The sequence below is a fragment of the Rhinolophus ferrumequinum genome, chromosome 12 (genome assembly GCF_004115265.2).
Source record: "Rhinolophus ferrumequinum isolate MPI-CBG mRhiFer1 chromosome 12, mRhiFer1_v1.p, whole genome shotgun sequence".
Taxonomy (NCBI): Eukaryota; Metazoa; Chordata; class Mammalia; order Chiroptera; family Rhinolophidae; genus Rhinolophus; species Rhinolophus ferrumequinum.
In genome coordinates this window covers 51816907-51835289 of record NC_046295.1, presented here as the reverse complement: position 1 = coordinate 51835289, position 18383 = coordinate 51816907, and the positions used below count along the sequence as shown (strand labels likewise).

Below are 18383 nucleotides of genomic sequence, written 5' to 3'. Positions count from 1 at the left end.
GAGTTTTTGCCCCTTCCTTATCTCTAGGTGCTTCCCTTAGTGGCCTCTCTGGTGTCTAATTTCAGCCAGAATTGCTTGTCCCAGGCAAATTCTCAAAGGGCAGGCCCTTAGGAGAAGCTATGAGGGCCCTCTGGGGCACTAGCTTTCCCCCTCTTCCTGAGATCCCAGCTGGGAGGATAGGGATAAACCCAAGAGCCAATGGGATGGGCAAAGGTTCAATGATTATAGGACTTTCTTAACGAATTACTTATAAATGGGGTGGGGCCTCGGAAGCCATCCAATCAAGGCTCCTCCATCTTTGGCCTTGCTCTGCACTCTGTCAACATGAACTTTCAAGCTGGTTTTGGCTGCAAGGAGAGAAACAGAGCTGGGATATGGAGAGAGACCAAGTCTTAATGACTTCATTTGAAACCTTGGATCCAGCCATGCCCAGAGGTAGATCTGCTTCCTGAACTTTTTGGTTATGTACGCTAAAACGTAAGTCAGTGTAAGTTAGATGTTCTCTCTCTTGTAACTATGAGGTCTGACCTTCTACTATTAATGGCTTCTGTTTTAAGTCTTTTGGTGATTATCACTGTGTCTGTTAATAATACTTAGATTCTGGGCATATGGCAACCCTATGAAGACCTCCCTTCCTATCCACTTTGACGACTCTTAGCTGTAGGTGAGGAACTTTAAACGCGCTCTACTGAGCTCCTGGCAGAGAATTCTCTGCAGACAAGTTTCTGGAGAAGACTCTCAGAGCCAAGAGCAAGGACCTTCAGGAAGGCAGCAAGTCCAAGAAATAGCCTGCTTCCCAGGAACAATCAACGGCTTTGCTGAGTCTCCCACACTCTCCAAAAAACTAACGGTGGGTCGAATTTCTCAGTCCTTGAGGCAGGGAGAACTCAGACAAACTAGAAGGCAGAGAGAGCTGCTGGAGGAAACAGGCGAATCTCTGATTGAGAAAAATGAGAGCTGGAGGAGATATGCGTCAAATTCAAATACCAAAAATTTCCCTGAGCAAGAAAATGTAACATCAGAACTAAAAATTTCCATAGAAAAATCAAAGGAGAGGATGGTCACTGCTAAAATTCAAAAATAGGTCTAGAACATTAAATAGATGAAGTATCTCAAAATGTATCAAAAATATGGAGATGCAAATCTTGTGATTAAAGATCGGAAATTGCAACAGACCCAGGAGACGTAACTGAAAATTCTATGAGTTCCTGGAGAAAAAGGAACAGGAGAGGAGAGGTCATAATTAAATAATAAATGAAATTTCCCTGGGCTGAAGAGAGACAAGTTCCAGCCTGGATTGACAGGAAAACATACATACTTAGTCATATACAGGTTAAAATTCTTAGGCTCTAAGGATATGGGAACTCTTAGCACATTTTCAGGCAGAAAGAAGTTCTTTATTATTATCTCCTATCCTGGAAGTTAAAAGATAGCAAAATTAGGTCAGCTTCCACCATGGCGTACCGTGGCCAGGGCCAAAAAGTGCAGAAGGTGATGGTGCAGCCCATCAACCTCATCTTCAGATACTTGCAAAATAGATCTCGGATTCACGTGTGGCTATATGAGCAAGTGAATATGTGGATAGAGGGCTGTATCATTGGTTTTGATGGGTATATGAACCTCGTATTAGATGATGCAGAAGAGATTCATTCTAAAACAAAGTCAAGAAAACAGCTGGGTCGGATCATGCTAAAAGGAGATAATATTACTCTGCTTCAAAATGTCTCCAACTAGAAATGACTAACGAAGTGAGAAATTGTTGAGAAGGCAATAAATAAATAAATAAACAAATAAATAAATAAAAGATAGCAAAATTAAATGTGAGTTAATGAAAGAAAAGGCCTGCAACCCACATCCAGCCAAGGAGGAAAGAAACATATTAAAGATTTGCAAAAATCACCAAGTATAGCATCTGAGAAATACTTTGAAGACTAATGGAATAACGAATCAGAACAGAGATTTCCAAATAGGGGAAGATGAAAAGGAAAGAAAGCAATGGGGAACAACAAACCATGATCTATATATCTCTCTATATATTTATAACATGCAATTAAATGCTAAATAAGAACTCTTGGAACAGGTGGAACACACTGTAAGGGAAATTCTAATTAGGATTTAATTATCTCGATAAAACTCTGGAATCAGGTAGTGGGTATAAGGGGAAGGTAAGTGTTACAGGATCTAAGGTAGGGAGGATGAAAGAGGAGGAGGGAAGGGTAGTGAAAGTATTCTAAAGACCACATCTTATTGAGGTGGGGAGGAAGTAGAAGATAAGTATAGTATGATGTAAATAGTTCTGTTTTCACATACTACAAGGGTCATGTGTGTCTATTTAAGACAACAGGGCAAGGGATGATAATATTAATAGAATGGCTCCAAATTAAATGACTCCAATAAAACTCCAAGTTAACAAGGGGAAAATGGGATGAATAGCCATTCACTCAACCGAGCAAAGCAAAATAAAAGTTCACAACAATGTTTAAAAATTTACAAACAAGTAAGATGGAAATAATAAATCAAATACATCACTTATTACACTAAACATGAGTGGACTGGGTTAAAAGACTGTCAGATTTTGTTATAAATCAAATTCTGGTCTATATTACTTAAAAGAAATACACATAGAGCAAAGTGATAATCAACAATTCAAAGTAAAAATGTGGGAAATGGATACCAGGCAGATAAGCAGAAAGCAATAATAATGCTGATATCCAACAAGGGCAATAAGATACAGGTTGAAAATGGTGTGAAAACTCATAGGATTGTACACTTCACATTGAAAAAGTGTATTGCATGTAAATTATAATACAATAAAGTTGTTTTTTTCAAAAAAGAACAAAATTACTGTGTTCACAAAATTTAAATGCTGAATGAGAAAGTAGTGTAATACCAGAAACCCTCTCAATTACCCTGTATCATATATCCCTGAAATACTATAAAGATAGCAAGCTTTAAAAAAAAAAAAAAGGAAAAATAAATGCAGTACTTATTTCAATACATTATAAAAAGAACAAGAAAAGAAAACCAAAGTAATCAGGATATAACAAAAATAGACATGAATGAAATGGAACATAAACGAAAATATTAAAAAACATAAATAAAAAATGTACTTAAAAGGGTTAACAAAACAAACTTCTTTCAAACCCAAATAGGGGGGAAAGAGTAAAAAAGACAAGATTAGTTATGAGAAAGAAAACATCATTATAGATAGAAGAAAGAATTAAATAATTATTTTTAAAAGTATAACTTAAAATTTCTCATCAACTAATTTCAAAATTTACAGGAAATGGATACATTTCAGGAAAAATATAAATTACCAAAATTGACCCAAGAGAAAGAGGAAAGCTTGAATAGCTCAACTTATCTTAGAAAAGCGATTAAAGATCTACTTTTGGAAAAGACTGCATTCAAATGGCACCACAGCTGAATTTTATCTAATCTTAAATAATAATAATTTATTATTTACTATTATTTACTATTTACTAATAATTTACTATTATTATCATTATTATTATTATTATTATTATTATTATGCTATTTAAACTAGTCAGGACTATAGGAAAAGAAGGAAATCTCCCATACTTAATATACAGAGCCAGTATAACTTAATATCATTCCTAATAAACTTAAGTAAAGAATAAAAAGAGGAAAACGACTTAAATGTAATGAGCACTTTTTACTAAAATCGAATACTATTCTTCTCAGTGATGAAACACTAAAATCACTTCAATTAAAATGAAAATCTAGACAGAGAGGCCAGCTGTTATCCTTATTATTGACATCTCTTGGAAGTTTTACCAAATGCAGTAAGACAAGAAAATAAATTGCTATGATCACCTGAAAAATTATAATGCTATTTTTTTTTGCTGATATGATTGTATTATCAAGAAATGTAAAAGACTCTAGTAAAAAGACAGTACAATTTTTGGAAAGTTGACTGGATACAAGATAAATATAATGAAAATGAACTGCTTTTTTCCTACTCTAGTAATATGCAAAAAAAAATTAAAAATCAGAGAAATATTCAATTTATAGTTCCAAAATTATAAAGGTCTTAGGATAATAACAATTACAGTCACCATAATGCCATGCACTTTTGTAAGCACTTTGTATTAATTCAATCAATTCTCACAACACTCTCTTAAGATAGATTACTATTATTACTCTTATTTTACAGAAGAGAACATTGAGGAACAGAGAGATTAAGTGATTTACCTCAGATCACTAGGTGGTAACATGCTAGAGTTGGGTTTTGAATCCTGGCAGTTTGGAACTGAGACTACCCTTGTAATCACTAAGTTACAGTATGTATATTTTTAAAAATTGAGATATAATTGACATATAACATTACTTTCAGATGTACAACATAATGATTTGATGTTCATATATATTGCAAAATGATCACCATAATAAGTCTAGTTAACATCCATCACCACACATAGTTACACATTATTTTTCTTGTGGTGAGAACTTTTAAGTTCTGCTCTCTTAACAATTTTCAAAGATACTACACAGTATTACTAACTACAGCTGCCATGCTGTATATTACATCCCTATGACATTTTATAACCATAAGTTTTATAGTATGTAAATTTAATGACGAAACACAGCACTCATATGAAGAAAGTTATACAATATTATTAAAAGACATAAAACAAGATTGGGACAAACAGAAAATCAACCATTTTCTTGGTGGGAAGATAAAATATCATCAAACATGTCAATTCTCCCCAAATTAAAGTACATACACAGTTAGATAATTCCAATTTGTATCTGAAAGAACATTTAAGGAAAAATATTTTTTAAAGAGAGAAATTTGCTTTATAAAATATCAGAACATACTGTAAGGCCAATTAATCAAATCAATAAGAAAAGGGGAAAAAGTTGATCAGTGGAATTAAACAGGAATCCAAAATTAGGTGTTTGTGTGTATGAGCACATGGCAATTCAATTCATTGGGAAAAGGAAGGATGACATAATAAATGGCCCTGGAACAGTGGGCTGTCCAATGGGCCTACTCTGAGCGGGGACTGTGCACTAATAAAGCTTGCATTCCAGTGGAGCAGTGGAGCCCGGTGGGTGAAAGCACAGCTTCTCTTGCAAGACATTCACACCATCAAAGTTGGAGGCAGCAAGAGGTTGAGTCAGCTTCCAGTCTGTCCTGAGGGGTTCTGGCTTATCCCTGCTCCCCAACTTTTCCATCCGTCTTCCCTTCCCGACAGCCTGCCCTGCCGATTCCAAGCTCCAGCAGCAGAAGCGAAGAATGTCCTTTCACAGGTTGTTCAATCCACTCTTACAATTGCCTAATTGTGTAAGGGCAATTCCCTACAGCAAATCTTTTAGTTGAAAAAAATCTATATGTGCCTGTGTATGTATATGTATACGCATATCCCGAAGGTCTGCTTCTCTGATTGAACCTTTTATTATTGAGATATAATTGATATATAACATTGTAAGTTTAAGTTGTTAAATATGCTCATTTCATACATTTATATATTGCAATATGATTACCTCCATAGTTAGCTAACACCTCTATCATGTCACATAATTGTCATTTCTTTTATGTGGTTTGAGAACAGTTTGAGCCTTGACTGACATATTAGATGACAGACATACAAGTATTCATTGTATTATTCTTTCAACTTTCCTTTAGGCTTGAAATGTTTCAAAATAAAATTCTGGTGGGGGGGAGAAAAATAGGTACAAAGGATCTAACATTAATAGAAGAGCAAATCCAACTAGCTAACAATCATGAAAATATGTTCAAATTCACAGGGACAGGCAATTTAAAGTAAGAGCGAGGTACCATTTTACATCCTTGGTGGCAAACGGGCTCAAAACCATTGGAAAACTCTGAAAGCTAGTGTAGCATGTGTCCTCAGAGTTACCCACCCCCAGGGCCGAGGTTGCTTGTGTGTGTATACCAGTTCCCACCAGTCACTGGTTGAGCTGCTCTGCGGAGAGGCCACTTTAACCGGCCATATGTTGGGGCAGAGCCACTTGCCAAAGAAAAGCTGCAGGCAAAGACACTGGCAGTTGGAAGCCAGGCTGATGTGCACCAAGTGGTAAGGCCTGAGAGGACAGGGATGGCTGAGGCACTGTCTGCTCGTGCGTTGCTCAGATCTACTCATGTCCCTCATTAAGTTCAGCCTGTCACTGCTTCTTAAAATAAGAAAGAGGAAGAGGAATAAAAAAGTAGACCAGGAGGGTTAGTGGGACAAGCTACAATCCCCACTGCTGTGGTTGGTTCTAAGGCTGCAACTGAGATACTGCATTTCCTCCTCTACCATTCCCTTACTCTCAAGCAGCACTAGATGCTGGTCTGGATGGCTGCCTGGTGGGTAACACAGACAGATCTTCATTTCCAAGGAGGCTGAGCCCCGATTACTGAGCCCTTTTCCGGTTGTGGTGGCTGCAGTTGCCCATTCGTGGATAGTTTATCACTGGGCACAGAGCACCAAGAGGCCCCATGAATCCCTTGGGCACACAGATACCTGCCACCTGCTCCTATTATGTAGCAGCAACGTTATCTCCTCATGAAAATCAGGTTTGATGACCCCTGCCAGGATAATCACTCCACTCCACGTGTGTGAGATGGGAGCAGCCAGGCACAATCGCTAAGGATGGAGGACTCTACCATGTGGACCGACGTAGACTCTTTGCAACCTTTTACCTCAGCTCCCACTGCTAACGGAGTGGTCATCTCCATATTTTTCCATTTAAATTCCTGAGAATGAAAAATAGATTGTCCCTGATTTCCAGGCCAAGCCACCCCATAGACCACAGCTTTGAGTCAGATGCCCAGTCAGCTAAGGTCAGAGGAGTTGGTGGTCACATAGCACAATTTTTGGCGTCTAGGGCTGCCTCATCAGCGGGGTTCGCTCCCCTCAAACGCGACCGTCCTTGTGGCTGGCACAGTGTTGACATCTGGTAAAGGAGATGTAGTCCTAAGGGATAGAATTTCACAAGCCCTCCTTGTGAACTAAGCGGTTCGTTCACAATTAGTAGCTTACAGCCTACTGAATCATTTCCTAATTTGTACAATAAGTGGATTGGGCTCGCTAAGATCCCTTCGAGCTCCAAAATGCCTGATAACTGCCCCTCCCCTCAAACCTTTGTACATAAACTATTGTTAAGCCAGACTCCCTCCATTACATGCTTCTGTAATTTGTTGTTTGAACTCAAAATTTCATTTTTCAATAAATGCTAGCTGTTATTATGTATCTGTATTACATTTCATTCTGTGGTTTGGAGCCGTCATTTTGCCCTTCCTCAGTGTTTGACTCCTGAATTTCCCTTTCGGTATATTTGCTTTTCCTTATAGTTCTGTGCCAACAGCATCTATGAATGTGTTTTCTGTGTCACTCTCCAAGACAGGACCAAGGAGGGGCCTGGGGCAAGTCACTGGAGACCTACTCTTTGGCTTCAGTGATCAGAGCTGCAAATCCCCTTTAGTGCTGTAAGACGGCTCACAGTTCTCCCTCCTGACTCTGAAGCTATGAACAGACTTTGAAAGATGCTTTTGCTAAAATCCCTACTATGTCTCCAGCAATCACATCCTTGATTGATGTCAGACATTCTCTAAACCATCCTATATTTTAAATAGGAAATTGTGACTTTTCCACATTCTGTGGCAGGGCTGACTTCTTTATTCATAATATCATGTTCTTTCCATTACATCATGCTTCTTCCACAGTTCGGGAAACTCATCTATTGCTGCTGTAACACATGACTAGAAATTCAGTGGCTTAAAAAACACAAATTTCTCATCTTCCAGTTCTGTGGGTCAGAAGTCTGACACAGGTCTCGCTGGACTAACATCAAGGTGTCAGCAGGGCTTGTTCCTTTCTGGAGGCTCTCGGGGAGAATCCATTTATATCAGGTGGCCTCTAGAGAAGCCTTTTCTAGCTTTAAGAAGATACCTGCATTCCTTGGCTCTTCACCTTCAAAGCCAGCAACTGGGGTGGAGTCCTTCTCATGTTGCATCTCTCTGCCCCCGCCCCCCATGGTTGAGTCTCTTTCTTTCCATGATCCTGAAAGCTTCTCCTTTCAAGGACTTGTGTGATTAGATTGGGCCTACCAGAGTAAAACAGGATGATCTCCCCATCTAAAGGTCCTTCACTTAATCACATTTACATTTTTGTCAGGTAAATTAACATATTCACGGGTTCTGGGGATTAGAGTGTGAACATTCTGGGGAGGCCATTATTCTGCCTACCATGCCCTATCCATAGATTTGGGCCCCCTGGAGCCAGTGGGTTACCTTAACGAAGCCAGATATAACCTGACTTTCAGGGTCTCAGGAGACTTCCTTGACTTCCTGATGTTGGCTGGACTTCACCACAGTTTATCCAGGTGAGCCCCTTTCCACACAGCCAATTCTGTTTTGGATGCCCTCAGAGTTGGGCTCCCTCCTCTTGTCACCTTAACAACCTATTCCCTGCAATAAACAGCGGAGGTCAGGAGAAGGCAAGCACTGGGCTTTGGTATTTGTCCTCTGGGACCACAGGTGATATTACGGTCCTGGAAAAGCTGCACAGCATTGCCCCTCAGCTCTTAAAGGCCGCAGGTGTTCCTGACATTTGGGCAGGTAAGAGTTCGCAGTTACAGGTGTCCTTCCTGATGTTCAGTTTTGAAAGATAATATGAGTGTCAATATTTCAGACTCCATGTGACACACATGGGGAAGAAGGACCCTGCTCTCATACCTATTAGTAAAGGAAGGCCACAAGACAGTTTAGGATGGAAGGAAATGCGGACTGCCACAGGAGATGTGTAACCTTACGACAGTCCGCATTTCCAGTCTGCCAAAAGAGCGGAAGAGGAGAGGAATACGGGCCAAGCCTGCCTAAGACAGGCCACGGTGGGTGCGCAGTTTGGTTCATCCCAGTTCCCTCCCTCTGAAGCCTCTCCAAGAGTCAAGTTAGGCAGCATGCCCACTGATTCTTTGTTGAGCACATACTAGAAACTGGCTTTTGGCATTTTACCTGGCATCCAAACCACGTTCACTTGTGTTTTGTTCTGAAAACCGGGACATTATCTACAGTTTATAGCATTCCTACAAGTCTTCCTGCAACTGATTTACACACACTCTGCCCTCTATACCACAGACACAAGTACCCCGACTGCCCCCACTCACCCCTGCCACAGCTGTGCTGCACACTCCCACTCACTTTCACAGGCCTGAGGTCCCCAGGGAGTCACCAACACACAGCACTGCCTGTTATCTGGGGGAGGCCCTGACCAGGTGCCTGGGGGAGGGGACTGGGTTGTTGGAAACTTTAATCAAGCAGAGACGGTTAACAGCTGCAGGGACACCTTAGGAAACACGGAGCCTCACAAAGGAAATAGTTGTAGAATCCGTCCCCACGACTTTTCAAGACTTTTCTGAAAATCGCCTGTCATTCCCTGCTGTGGAAAAAAATAACCGCTATCACAGGCACACTTCAGCCCACTGAATCCTTTGTGCTTAATCCCCTGGAGCAGGCTTTGACATAACACGCTCATCTCCCACAGACACCCCCAAGAGACCGCAAAGACCTGGGGATGCACAGACACACACACCCCTGCCTCTCCCTGAGACAAGTCCTTAGATAACAAATGCACTTTTTCTGGGGCAGGCTGGGTGACACTGTTGGGGAGAGCTCCCCACAGACCCGTGGGCCCATCACAGCGCTCCTCCACACACCACTAATCAAATATTACAAGCTGTTAGCATGTGGTGAGGACCTCTTCCCCTTCCTTCCCCTCCCCGCAGCTGCAGGGGATGATTTTGAGGGGGCGGATGTCACCCATTGGGGGTGGGTTTTTCCTACCTCCATACCTTGTCTTGACCCAGCTTCTTCCCACCCCCAGAAGTAGGCCGTTTTGAGGTCACATCCTGGTAAAAGAACATCAGGGAACACCTCTGAACCACTGCTCAGCAGGCCCCTCCTGCCTCCCCTGGTCTCCCTCTCTTCCATCATCCAGGCTTTCATCAGCGATGAGGGCCTCTCAGTCCCTGGTTTTCCCCCATAAATTCCCCTTTCCTCAGGGCTGGGTGTAAAGGGACGTTGAGATTTTTTTTAAGGAAGTACTTTACTGGAAAGTAAGAAAGAAACAAAAACCAAACCAAGAAAATGTCAAAACCTCAGCTGATCCGGAGTTTGTACTCATAGCAGCCAGCCCTGCTTCATTTCTTTGCCTCCCCTCATCTAAGAAGCTAAGCACTTCTTCATTCCTATACCACTCCTCCGCTTGCCTGCTCTCTGACCCCACCCCCAACACCAAAGGGCTCATGAGCAGTTAGTGCTGCAGGCTTTTCCAGAGATGCACAAGCTGGGGTTGCCCTCATCCTCACCCCCAGCCCAGACCTATCCCAGAGCCTCTGCCTCCTGGACTCAGCTTGCTGGATCCAGCTCAGATGTTGGCACTCAGCTGATGCCATGAGTCCAGCAGGGGGCAGGATGGGACCAGGAAGGGGCTGACTGGCCACAGGTGTGCTGGGTAGGGCAACAAAGGTGGAAGAGGCCAGGGAAAGGCTGTGAAGAGACGTCTGGGGCGTTTGCAGAGAAGAAGCAGTGTGGTCCCAGATCCTCTGCACCCTCCAAAGGCTGCGATTCCCGGGAAGAGCTTCGGTGTGAGACCCTCCCTGTGTGTGGGATCCTCAGTAGCTCTGTGGGACTACAGCAGGAGGGGAGCTGGCTTCACTCTAAAAGCTCCCAAACTGATGGGGAGATGAGCCCACAAAATCAGGGACCCTTTTCTGGGAATGCATACCTGCTGGGAACCCCAGGATGATGAGGAGCTAGGGCTCCATACTAGAACCCCCCAATCTGATGGGGAGGATGAAGCCCCACCCTAGAGCAATGATTGGGGGGATCCTCTGGGATCAGCTGGGCACAAAAGAGCTCTGACTACACAGAGAAAGCCTGTGGACAAGGTAGCCAGGAGAGGAGCCATGGGGCCAATCAGGGCAGATGATCAGGAGGATGGGTATTTGGAGGCGACACTGCCAAAGTGGGTCTGGGGTACATGAAGGTGGAGCACAGGCAGGACACAGGGACAGACCTGAGTAGTAGTCCTGTGACCTGCCCCCCCCAGTCCTGACCCCCATGCTCTGAACCTCAGTTTCTCCTCCCCTGACGCTCTGGCCAGTGCTCAAGGATATGATCCACTTCACTGAACCCATCTGTCTGAGATTTGCTCACACCTTCCTCTTTTGTGACTGGAAGTCACAGGGCAAAGCCGTAAGCTGTACATTCACAGAGGGAACACAGCCTAAGAGTGTGCAAGGACAGAGGGGAAAGTGGCAAGGGAAGCTTGGTGCCAGTGGAAGAGGGGGACACGGGTGGGGCAGAGGTGCCCAGGACCATGGCTGAGGCTGTCACCTATGCAGACCTGCGGTTTGTGAAGGCTCCCCTGAAGAAGAGCATCTCCAGCCAGTTAGGACAGGGTAAGGGGTGGCTGAGTATCTCCTTGATTCTGCATCCCCATCCCCTTCATGACCCCACCCCACCCCACAGACTCTCATTCCTGACCCCCATCTTGGTCCCTTTTTTCTCTTCTCCAGACCCAGAGGCTGATGATGATGGGGAACTCACCTATGAGAATGTACAAGTGCCCTCAGTCTCCGGGGGGCCCTTGAGCTTGGCTTCCTCTGGACTAGGGGACAAAACCGGTATGAAGAGCCCACGGATGTGTGTTTGTGTAGGGGGTGTATCTTGAGCTGGGGAGTCCGCAGTATTCTTGGGAGGACAATACCCTTGGGAAAAGGTGGGGGTTCTTAGGAAAGGTTAGAATGAGCACCGGATAAATGGCAGTCAGGGGAAGAACAAGGCTCCCAGATCGCAGCGGGGATCGGGGAGAGATCAGGACAGCGCCGTGGGGAGACGAATTCGAATGGGAACTAGGAAGTCACACGACGGGTAAGAGAGGGTAGGGGAGAGGGATGAGAGAGCTCCCAAGAGCGGGTTTGGCACAAGCAGAGAGGGACCCTGCGGAAAACATAAAGGGAGACCCAAAAGGGCGAGGAGTGGGTCCCTGGGGAACAGATAGGTATAAGGTCCAGGAGGGACACGAGAGAGTCCCGGGGGAGCTGGGGAACTCCACGGAGTGCAAAGGGCGACCCGGAGCAGTTGCAGAAGGCAACGGGGGACACTGGAGTCTCAACGAGGTGGAGGGGGTGTGAGGGGTGGGAAAAGGGGCATTTCCCGGGGCTTCCCATCTGCTCATTGGACTTCGCTCGCCTTGCGCAGGAGTCCAGTCGGAGCTGCCAACAGCGTCCTGGAGCTCCGTGACGTCACCCGCTGCCAGGAGGCTTCTGGAGTGTGAGTACCGCGCCCTCCCGGCCGCGCGCGCCGCCGGCGGCGGGGCTCGCGCGCGACCGCGGCCTCACTCCCCTTGCCGACCCCGCAAGGACCGCGGGGGTGGGCGCGAAGTGCTGTGCTGGTGCGGGGTCGGGCGCGGGTGGTACTGGGTCCTGCTGTGTGCAGGTCTGTTCCCGGGCGCAGTCCCCCGGACCGCCTGGGCAGCTCCACGACACCCCCCTGCCCCTTTCACCCCCATCTTTCTGATGTGTCGACCCAGATCCTCCCCTCTTCTCCCCCCTTACGATGGGCCCCATTCGTATACCCTCTGCGGCTGTCTCGGTCTGAGGTTTGGTGCCTCCTCCGACCCGGTAGTGCACAGTCACACTCTTTACAGTCACAGGCCCCAGCCCTTATTCTGGAACGCCTTCCCTCCGCTACCTGTGGAAACTCACTGCCCCACAAAAACCAGGTCTGCACCACGTCCTCTGAGGGAGGCTCTTTCCCGTGAATCTCCCCACCCACCCCTCAGTCTATAAACTCTTTCCTGGGGCTCACTGCCCCCCATCCCATTGTCTCCCTAAGGCGGTTCAGCCTGCTCCAAATACCTGCTTCTCGGCCTGCTCCTCACCTGCCTGCTGTTAGGGATGGCTGCCATTTCCCTGGGAGTGCGCTGTGAGTATGGCTGCCCTCCCCCACCCATTTCCCACTTACCCCAAACAACTTTCTCCCCTCCTCTCCCCAATAGCTGCGCTTCCTCAGCAGGGGCTGGAGTCACCAGCCAGGTTTGTTTTAGAGCATTATGTCTTCATCGTCCTTACGTGATTCAGTACCTCCTTAAGCTTTAGGCCGATCTTCTATTTCAGCCTGCCATGCAAAACGTTGCAAGAAGCAAAAAGGGCTGACACTGAAGTCTCGGGGCACCAGGGCACAGCTGAAGATGATGCCCTCCAAATCTCTCTTTATGGCCAAACAGATCTGCAGGTGTCCCAGCAGCTCCAGCACGTGAACAGGGTTCTGGAAGCTACTAACAGCAGCATGAGGCAGCAGCTCCACCAAAGGACCGCCCAGATGAGGCAGAGGGAACAGGATCTGCAGGCGACCAGAAGGGAGCTGGCCCAGAGTCAGGAGACACTACAGGCGGAACGGAGGGATTGCCAGGCTGTCAAAGAGAAGTTACAGGCCTGCGAGTCTGAGAGGGAGAAGACCAAGGAGACCTTGCGAAGCGAGGAGGGACAGAGGAAGACCTTGGAGGAGAGGCTGAACCGCATGCAGGACAGGCTGAAGCCCTTCTTCACATGCCCCTCACCAGGTATCTGCTCTGGGAGAGAGATGGGAGGGTCTGCTGTGAGGGATGAAGAGCGAGGAGACACTCGTGGCAGGGTGCAGGGCCCTGTCTAGCGGGGGGCCATTGAGTTGTTCAGGAAAGGGGTAGTGCACATAGGCTGTGCAGCCTTAGCCAACCGGGAGAAGGACCGAGCTGCATGCTGGATTTAGGGGACTCACCCAGCTCTAAGGCAGATCCTGCAGGAGAGAGGAGGGTAGCAGCCAGCAATGCAAGTCGCATTGTCCAAAGCAGCCAACTCAGGTCTCATCTGGCTGGACATCCATGTCAAGGATCCAGGAACCCCCTGAAGTGGGATGTGAAATGGGTTGTTTGCACATTTTTCTAAAGAGAGGGTCTACAGCTTTAATTAGTTTTTATTACATCTGAGATTCCCCAAAAGGTTAAAAATTACTGACTAACAAGGTGTAGTCTGGTGGTGGAGCAAAACAGCTGAAACTCTCAAGCATGGGACACAGTGAGGTGGGTGGGGGTAATGTGGGGTAGGGAACCGGCATGGAGTGTTCATCCAGCCAGTAGGTGGGGATGAGGGAGGGGGCCACATAACAGGGGAGGGCTGTGCGGCAGGGGTGCCAGGTCCAAGCGGACTGGAATGTTCATGAACTGGTTATGTGTGGCCGAGGTTAGGCTTAGTCTAGCTCAGAGGGCATCTGGATTCTCCCTGAAGCTTTAAGCGCGACATTGTATGTACCCCCGTCCTCTTGTTTTTTAACCTTCTTATTCTCTGTGACCCTCAGTTGCATGCCAGGGCTGCCACCCCCTCGCACAGCTGCACCCTAGACCTCAGCATCCCAAATTGCTCTTCTGCTGAAAGGATGGTTACAGGCTCCACCATGACCATAAGTGCCCCCCTCTCCAGGCTTTCCCCACACTTCTTCTCCAACCTCATTGAGGTCTCCAAGCTGCTGACTCCCGTTTCCTCCTTCCCATCAGCTGTCACCTGTCCTCACTTCTCTCTCTACCCATCTTGCATTCCGGGTCCATCCCTTCAACCACTCACTCCTTTGTTCCATTGTTCTTCTGGTGCACCTGACTGGCAGTTTCTCAACTCTGGATGAACTTACCTGCCCACCTTGTCCATGCCTGCACCCAGGTGTGACAAATTGTGTAATCTTTCCTTTTGGTGCCACTGAAACGCTAGTTTCAACCTCAGCTGGGGCCTCAGTGCTGTCTGGCAACTCTGCAGTGGTTGCCTTGCTCTGCATAACTCCTTACCCTGCTACCCTCCCTCTCACTTTCAGTAGATGCTCTACTCTCCATTTTCCACCACCAAGTCTATATACCCATTTGCTTTTTTGCCCATCCCCTTTCTTGTAAGGATAACTGCAACAGCTTGCTGGATGTTTTTCTTAAACATCCTCCTGCACTCGCACTCCACTCTTCATACTGCAGTCAGGATAACCTTTTAAAAACAAAAATCTGATCTTTCGTCCTAGTGAAGAGCATGTCATTCCAGTGAGTTAATTAATCAAAAGTTATGGAATACATACTATATGTCCAGCACTGCACCCAGGCACTTGCGAAATAGCGAGTGAACAAAATTCCTCTATGAAAAACCCTGCATTGACTTTCTCTTCCTCATCATATAAAAATAAAAAATCCTTAACATGCCTTCCAAGGCCCCTGCCTACCTTTCAAGCATAGCACTTTCCCCTCACCCTTTTCTATTTGGCCATACTGACTTTTTTTCCCTTTAAGTTGCCTTAGGACAGTAATTCAAGAGGGAGCGAGGTGGGCACAATGAGAAAATGTAGTTACAAAGAGAGGGAGCTAGTGGAGAAGGAATGATTTTTGAGTGACCGGGATAAGACTGATGAAACAAGCAATGGAGAGATGGGTTGGGGTCAGGAGTACAGATTGAGGTGTGGGATGTTAAAGAAAGAGGGATGTTTATTTCTTACGGTTGGTCAGGAAAAAGGAACAGAGAAGGGACACAGTTTGTAGTGGAGAGGAGGGAAATGGAGAGATTTCACATCAAGTGGCAATTTCAGCAAGGTTGTCTACTTGTGGAAGAGTGGAGAGGGAAGGAGGGGGCTAGCAGCTTGGAGTGTGGGAAAGTCGAATATGCAGTGGGGAATGCTTTAGGGAGCTAGTGAGGTGAATGAGAAGCCAATTGAACACTTATGGGGGGGGCAGGTGATATTAGCCAAAAGGGGTGTGTGGACCTTAATCATCAGAAATTGGGAACAGTGTCACCAGCCCACTGTTAAAACAACCCTCCCGGATTGTTAAGGAATAAAGTTGTTGAATGTTAAAGGCTTTTACTAAGTATACCCAAGTATGGCATGTCCAGAAAGATTGCAAAGATCAAGGACTAGAAGTCAATGAAGGTGCTGAGATCAGACCTGGGGGAATACTGTTAGCAACTAGATTGCTGAGCGGTCACTTTCATCCCGAGTGTTGAGATCTCCCTACTGGGTCTGGGCTGTGCTGTCACATCCTTTCTGTTTTTTAGAAACCTGCTGTCCCGTGGGATGGATACTGAACCAGAGGAGTTGCTTTCACGTCTCACTTATTAAAAGAACTTGGGAGGAGAGCCGAAAGTATTGTGAATCTCTGTCCTCCGACCTGGCCACAGTCAGTGAAAATTATTATTATTCAGTAAGCACACCCTATTCACAGACTGTCGTGGGTACTGTTAGGTAACGGGACATACGTTATCGAGTGAGGAATGGCAGCACACACTTGGCATGCATGCTATGGCGTGCTTCCTTTTCTTTGCAGCTTCTCAGCAGTGCGCCAGGCGGCCCCTACTAACTGATTAGAGCTGGTACGCGAATTGACTTATGAACCATCTTTACTTTTACCTGTTTCTCATCTCAGCTTTCTGGTCAGCATCCTGGGCTGCCTAGCAGATTCTTTGACTGTCATGGCCTCTCAGGCAGAGGCCTGATTCCTGGTGGGCTGGATTGTAGGGATTAGTTCCTTGTGACTACAGCAGCCCACGGAGTGACGCCCCTTCAAAGGCTGGCAGAAGTTCTTACCCAGCTGGGAGGTGAACTGCAGGGTGAGCCTGCATCTGCAGCGTGACACTTGAAGGATGCAGGGATAGGTCACCAGTGAGCTGATGTCATGCACCAAAGATGGGGACAGTCCTCTTGTCAGAGCTCCTAGGTCTCCCTAGAGTATGCATTTTCTCCCATCAGCCCAGGTCCCCTCACCACATCCCCTCCCCCATTCGACCGTTTCTCATCCCTCTTCACACACTTCTGGTCTCTCTGACTCTTCCCTCAGGATTATTATTCTTATAGCAACAGCTTAACTAACATGTTGAAAAAAAATGACTGGTTTGGTTCATATTGGATTACCTACGTTAATAAGGACCGGCAGTTGCCTGAAAATACAAAAGTCTCTGGGTAAGTCTGTTAGGACTTTTGGACATTTTCAACTTCATAATCCCTTCATAAAGACAAAGTGTTGAGGTTTCCCGCCAGGTCTCACTCCTAAAACTCTCACAAATCAATATTGTAATTGCCTATTGTCCATTTCCTCTGTTTGATTAATTCTTTAGGGTATTCTTATTCTCTGTTCTATCCCCAGTACCTAGCACTTCCTGGCACATTTTTTATTTTAATTAATTACTAGGTTGGAACCTATGTCATCTTTCTCTCTGAGGGAGAAGCTGAGGATTTAGCTAGGGCTTCACAGCTGAAGAACCCTGGCATTCTAACTTCCTGTCTGTCCCTTGACAAGTCCGCCCAGACTAAGGTGGTCTTGTTTCAGTCAGAGCCTCTTGGGGCACTAGAGCTGCCCCAGGGACACGAGTAAGGCAACAGTGGGGTAACCTTGAGAATCAACCCCAGGGACTCTGAAACAGGGTAGTCACCTCCTGTGTTCCCTAATTGGTTTAAGACCTTGGGAGAGTTTCCCCTCCCCTTGTCCTAAAGCTTCTTCGGGTTCTAGTCCAGACATGTCCCTGAACCATGCCCAAACGTGGCCATACGCAGTCAGGGTGAGTTAGGACTTGGGCTAGGTTTTATGCAGGGCAAGGGGAGAGGAGGGAGGGAGCCAGAGCTTATCCCAGTTCTATCTCACCACTCTTTAGGCTTTCTGTTCAAAACCAAAGATGTCTTAGCATACAAAAAAGCACCTGGGTAAGACTGCTGTGGGAGTGTGCTGAGTCTCTTCCCTGCATCTGTGAGATGGCAGTGTTCAGGTATCCAGATGGGGACCACTCTTTGCACTGAGCTGGGTAAGTGTGAGGGATGGGGCTGAGGCATGGGATTGTGGTGGGGAGCGGGACTCAGAGGTCAGGGGAAAACTTGCTCCTGGGAGTGAGTCATACCCACAGCCTTCGGGGCCCTGGTCTGCTTATATGTGGGCACTGCACAGGGAAGGCCTGGAGCCGAAGGGAGCCTGGTGAAGTGGCTGTCCAGGGAGCTGGGGTGGGCTGATGAGGGTTCTCAGTGCCAGGCCACTGTGGAGTTCACTGACGCTTTACTCTTCCAGATACTCATGCCAACAAGAGCCCGGGCAGCTCACGCCTAAGCTGCAGCCTGCAGGTCTGAAAATCATCTCCCTCCAGCGTTTCCTCTCTGCCTGGACAGTGCTCGGCCAGGGGCCAACCCATGGCCAACCCTTCCAGGCAGCCTGCTGCCTGCTTGAGGTCCTGTCCCAGAAACTGATTGTTCCTGGGAAAAGGGTGCAGAAACCTCTAGAAGAGATTTTGGCCTCTTCAAGAATGAGGGGCTGTGGGGAGGAGGGCGCACGGGCTGAGCGGATAGGGGCAGCCCGGAGCCAGCCAGGCAGTTT

General features: G+C 46.4%; 2 protein-coding genes across 3 annotated transcripts; both read left to right on the top strand.

Annotated features, from left to right (window-relative positions):
* Positions 1-1448: 1448 nt before the first annotated feature.
* LOC117032346 (small nuclear ribonucleoprotein E-like) lies at positions 1449-1762 on the top strand. Its single transcript, XM_033123782.1, has one exon. The coding sequence runs from the start codon at positions 1456-1458 to the stop codon at positions 1732-1734; it is 279 nt and encodes a 92-aa protein (XP_032979673.1). The 5' UTR covers positions 1449-1455; the 3' UTR covers positions 1735-1762.
* Positions 1763-10165: 8403 nt separating this feature from the next.
* CD72 (CD72 molecule) lies at positions 10166-18236 on the top strand. Of its 2 annotated transcripts, XM_033123433.1 has the most exons (9): positions 10166-11433; positions 11551-11658; positions 12236-12307; positions 12872-12961; positions 13263-13598; positions 16087-16232; positions 16866-16987; positions 17677-17823; positions 18081-18234. In XM_033123433.1, exons 1-8 carry the CDS (start codon positions 11352-11354, stop codon positions 17816-17818), a joined length of 1098 nt encoding a protein of 365 aa, XP_032979324.1. In that variant the 5' UTR covers positions 10166-11351; the 3' UTR covers positions 17819-17823; positions 18081-18234. The 2 variants fall into 2 exon arrangements, with proteins under 2 accessions (XP_032979324.1, XP_032979326.1); XM_033123435.1 differs by lacking the exons at positions 10166-11433; positions 11551-11658 and adding an exon at positions 11677-11905 and having other exon boundaries at positions 18081-18236.
* Positions 18237-18383: the final 147 nt, after the last annotated feature.